The sequence below is a fragment of the Sprattus sprattus genome (genome assembly GCF_963457725.1).
Source record: "Sprattus sprattus genome assembly, chromosome: 1".
In the NCBI taxonomy this organism is placed as follows: Eukaryota; Metazoa; Chordata; class Actinopteri; order Clupeiformes; family Clupeidae; genus Sprattus; species Sprattus sprattus.
This window is the reverse complement of record NC_137920.1, coordinates 19,978,318-19,983,317: the sequence shown is the minus strand read 5'-3', so window position 1 is coordinate 19,983,317 and position 5,000 is coordinate 19,978,318. Positions and strand designations below refer to the sequence as shown.

Genomic DNA, 5,000 nt, shown 5'->3' with positions numbered 1-5,000 from the left:
AGGAGTTGAGACACTAGGTCTAGATGGACCGCACACACACACACACACACACACACACACACACACACACACACACACACAAACACACACACACACACACACAAAGAAGTATGTGAGTGATGCAAAGACAGCAATGGTGACACCACAGTCTGATAAATCTGTGTCAGGTTGCAACACCAATGCAAGCCAGAGAGAAACTGAGGTCATTACTTCACCAGACTTCACCAGAGGGTGAAACCAGAACATTGTGTTCCACTTATCACTGGAAAGCACAGCGACATTGACATTGACATTGACAGACCTAACTGAAGTGGGAAATGAGTCAAGAATTATTACAAAGGGGGGACAAATTATCCGTGTTGCAATCGTTGAACTTTCACCTTAATAAAAAAAGTCTTACATAGCAATAAATCATCTTAGGTTTGTGATTCACATATTCAATTCAATTCAATTGAATAGAAATGTTATATAGTGCCAAAACAAAATAATTGTCTCAAAGTGCTAAGAGCAAGGAAAAACTTCCTGTTAACAAGAAGGAACCTAAAGCAGAACTTCGGCACATAAGTGGGGGCCTTGGAGCCATCTGGATAGAGGTAGATATAGTCATAGATATACAGTTAGGTCCATACATATTTGGACATTGACAACATTTTCATAAATTTGGCTCTGCACACCACCACAATGGATTTGAAATGGAAGAATCAAGATGTGCTTGAAGTTCAGACTTTCAGCTTTGATTTGAGGGTATTAACATCCAATTGTGTAGGATTTACAAGCCATTTTATATGTGCCCCCCCGCCCCTCCCCCTTTTTGAGGTGTGCAAAGACAACAGATTCAGCGCAGTACCAAGCTCATTTATACAACGGTCATGCCACTGATAATAGCTCCCTTGGTAATTAAGTGGCCATGTGAATAGCCATTTTTTAAATAGTGTGTGTTTTTTGGAGACAAAAACAGGCACACAGGAAGACAAACAGACATCTGGGGCCAAACGGACTGTACAGACAAACAACAAACAAAACCAGAAACAAAGAGCAAAGCCAAAAGATGTACAGAACAATGGAGAGAGAGCTAACAGACAAAACCGCCGCAGAGAGAGAGTGAGAGAGAGAAAAAAAAAAACCATGAAACAAAGACATCACAGCACATCGTACTGAGAGATGTGACACTTGTGTGAGTGTGTATGTGTGAGTGTGTATGTGTGTATATATGTGTGTGTGTGTGTGTGTAAGTGAATGTGAGTGTGTGTGTAGTGTTTACTGACACTTTCACAAAGAGACGACTATGGAAGGTGCAGAGGGAGTTTGTTCTCGGAATCAGACATAACAAACGGAACGCTGCCAGAGAGTTCTAGAACAATCAACACTTGAGCAGAGAGAGGGGTCTAATGCAGTCGTGCGATGGACAGACTCAGTGCTGACAACTAGGGTCACACAGGGTCAAAACAGGGACCACAACTATACGACTAAAAACAACCTTACCAAAAACTCAAACAAAACCGAAATAACAAAAAAAATGAATTCCCTTCAGGAAAGAATCAGGGTCTTTTTCATGTCATATCCACACACACACACACACACACACACACACACACACACACACACACACACACACACACACACACACACACACACACACACACAGACACACACAGACACACACACACACACACACACACACACACACACACACACACACCTTAAGCCCCCAGTTCTGAATCCAGGATGATCCCAACCCCACCAACCCCCTCCTGTCTGACTCACCATCAGCCAGCTCTGCCCCGAACACGAGTGCTCTGGCCCCGGAGGCGCTGATGCAGTGCAGCAGGGCGTGTTGGCGCAGGTTGAAGTTGAGCAGCGCCGCCTCCACGCTCACCTTGGCCAGGCCCAGCCACAGTGCCACCAGCTCGGGACGGCTCTCCGCGTACACCGCCACCACGTCGCCCGCCACCCAGCCCCGCGTCAGCGCCCACTGAGCCACCGCGTCCGAGCGGCGGGCCAGCTGCGCAAACGTCCACACCTCGCCCGTGGTCTCGCACACCAGCGCTGGCTTGTTGGGGTGGCGCGCCACCGTCGCGGCGAAGATGGAGGGGATGGTGCTGCCCAGGCGCATGTGCCGGCGGATGGCGAACTTCACGCGCAAGAGCACGTACAGGCCACTGGAGGAGAGAGAGGCCGAGAGAGAGAGGGCGAGAGAGAGGGAGAGAGGGCGAGAGAGAGAGGGAGAGAGAGACATAGAATGAAAGACAACGAGAAAAAGAAAGCAGACATGAGAGAAAAACAAGGGGAAAAAATTCTGTGACAACTTTGACTGTTATCCATTAATGTATGATTACCTGAATAAGCCCTCTGCTGGATTGCTGAGTACCTAAGTAGTATTCAATCACTCTTTTTCTCATTCATTCATTCATTCATTCATTCATTATTATTCCATTACTCATTCATTGAACTGTATTCATTCATACATTTATTCATTTATCCCTGTATTGATTTATTTATTCATGCATTTATAACTGGCTTACTGAGTGCTTTACTCAGATTCGTTGTCATTTAGCTGTCCTGATGCATTCATTAATTTGTCCAACTATTGATTAATTCATTCATCCATAGATAAATGTTTTAATTTGTGCATTAATTATTTCATTTATTTGTTAATTTATTTCTTCATTCATTCGTTGGTTCAGCGTCTCATCGATCCACTGGGGTTTTATGTCATAACAGCCCAGCCAGGAGAAGTTAATTTATTAAAGGTATTAAACGTCTCACTCACATCATGTCCCTTTTAGCCGTCCTGAGGACCACATAGAGGAACTTCCAGCCCCCGGTGCCCAGGTAAACCCCCAGGCCCGCGGCCAGGCTCCAGGACCATGGGGCCCCCAGTAGCCGCAGTAGCCCCAGAGAGCTCACCGCCACTGGGACCCGCACCAGACTGAGCATCCTGGAGAGGAGAGAGGTGTGGGGAAAAGAGGAGAGAAAAAGAGACAAGATGAGACGTAGAAGAGGAGAAGAAAAGGGACGGAAAAAAGAAAAGGAAAGGGGGATTGGAATGAGTGCAGAGAGAGATATAAGGTTCAGAGAGAAAACAGGCGTCGAGGAGAGAGAAGAGAGGAGGTGAAGTGAGGTGAGGAGGAGATGAGGGTAGAGGAGAGAAGAGGTGATGTGAGGTGAGGAGGAGATGAGGGTAGAGGAGAGAAGAGGTGATGTGAGGTGAGGAGGAGATGAGGGTAGAGGAGAGAAGAGGTGAGGTGAGGAGAGGAGGAGGTCATGAGGGTAGAGGAAAGCAGAGATGATGACGGGAAAGAGAGAAATTAAGTGATGCAGGGAAAGTATAGTACAGGGTCAAAGAGGACACGGGACGTGTTGAGAGGAGAATGGAATGCATTGAGAATAAAATTACGATTTCACAAAACACTACAAACTAGCAACCATTAAAACTAAAGTAGTCTACTGAACTGTTTCGACATAGAGTTACCGTTGCAAACACGTTAACAATAGTCCTACAGCTTAAAAGAGAGATTGTTTACCAACATCGTGGCAGCAAAAGCCTGACACACACACACACACACACACACACACACACACACACACACACACACAAGCTAGTACTAACACGTGAATGCGCTTACCTGTCCCAAACTTGCCCTCTTTTCCTGTCGGATATATGATTCGGTAAATGCAAGGGTGAACGTATGTTTTGCAAAACACTCGTTTGGCGTCAAGTGTTGGGGTTTATCGGGTGTTTCTTACAAGGTGAAAAAGCCTTTAAACTCTGCCGAGAATAAACAACTGAGTGTGTGAATGGAAGAAAAAATAACAAACATTTATCGTCCGACCTACGACGATGGTGCCATGATCACAGTGATGTTGTTCAAGTCGACTGGCAGTATTTTACGACAGGTACGAGGAATTGTAATCGTTTTAAAATATGAACCGGTAGGCTATTCAGTTAGCTATGTAGCCTATGCAACGCTACGAGGTTACTTATTGGTATTAATCGCTAGTGTAAGCTCCACCGTGCAGTCTTTATAGTCCTCTACCACGCATAGCAACTCATAGCAACTCAAACCAAGTCTTCTTGCATGTCAGAGCCCACCCACATCATCGACAACCCACGTTTTTCATGGCATTTTACTGGATTACTAAAATGTCCGTCATTCAATGCGCGAATCACATTGGACTGGATTATGGTTGAACCCAAATGACGCCAGATTCGTACCGCCCACATTATTTCGACATTGCGTTCCGACTCCATGAGATTGTTTTGCAGTTTAGCAGCGAAGCCGGAACAAAAAACCTGGGACGTAGATACAAATTTTCATCTGAGAGAGTGTCATATAGTCATGACGCCACCTGCGTGTATACATTTCGCCCCTGCTGTCAAAGTGTGAGGAAGCTGTTTATGGGATCGGCTTCTAGTCGGATTTTAGAAGTTTGCGTGACACCGATTTTGGATGTTGAGGGAGCCCCAAATCATCATTACCAGAACAAATACTATGTTGGATAGGTTTAGTATATATCTAACAAAATAAAGGTACAAAAAAACACAACCTAAATAAAACCCATGTAAACATATACGTAGCCTATATGTATAATATATATTAGTAGGCTATGTATTTAATTTGTATTACTCTTATTTTTAAGTATGTTTTGTTAGGCCTACTTTTCGGGATTATAATCTGCAATTTCAACAGCAGGTGTACATTTGTAAAACAGTACAATATCCAACAGTAGGCTATCCAATAACTAAGGAATGAAGAAAGAGAAAAAAGAAAATTTAGGCCTATCTTTCACAGCAGGATTCATCACTTCTGTCTTCCCATTATTCCATAGAGGAAAATCACTTGGGTTGTCCAGATCATAAGCGCAATAAAATATTGCGACATATAGCACCCTCCTGAGGGTGGAATGATTACTCAATTGTGTGTGTCCGTGTGGTAATGTGTGTCTGTCTGTCTGTGTGTGTTTGTACGTGTATTAGTGTGTGCTTGTCTGTCCCTCCC

The 5,000-nt window shown here is 44.5% G+C and overlaps 1 protein-coding gene across 1 annotated transcript in view; it reads right to left on the bottom strand.

Moving 5' to 3' along the window:
* The window catches only part of LOC308374336 (long-chain fatty acid transport protein 1-like), a 20,150-nt gene extending 16,113 nt beyond the window's left edge, over window positions 1-4,037 (bottom strand). The window contains exons 1-3 of the mRNA XM_080850100.1: window positions 3,627-4,037; window positions 2,771-2,938; window positions 1,765-2,159 (exon numbers count right to left, since the gene is read on the bottom strand). Coding sequence (XP_080706226.1) covers window positions 1,765-2,159; window positions 2,771-2,937 — 562 coding nt within the window. The 5' untranslated portion in view covers window position 2,938; window positions 3,627-4,037. The remainder of the gene's footprint in view (window positions 1-1,764; window positions 2,160-2,770; window positions 2,939-3,626) is intronic.
* Window positions 4,038-5,000: the final 963 nt, after the last annotated feature.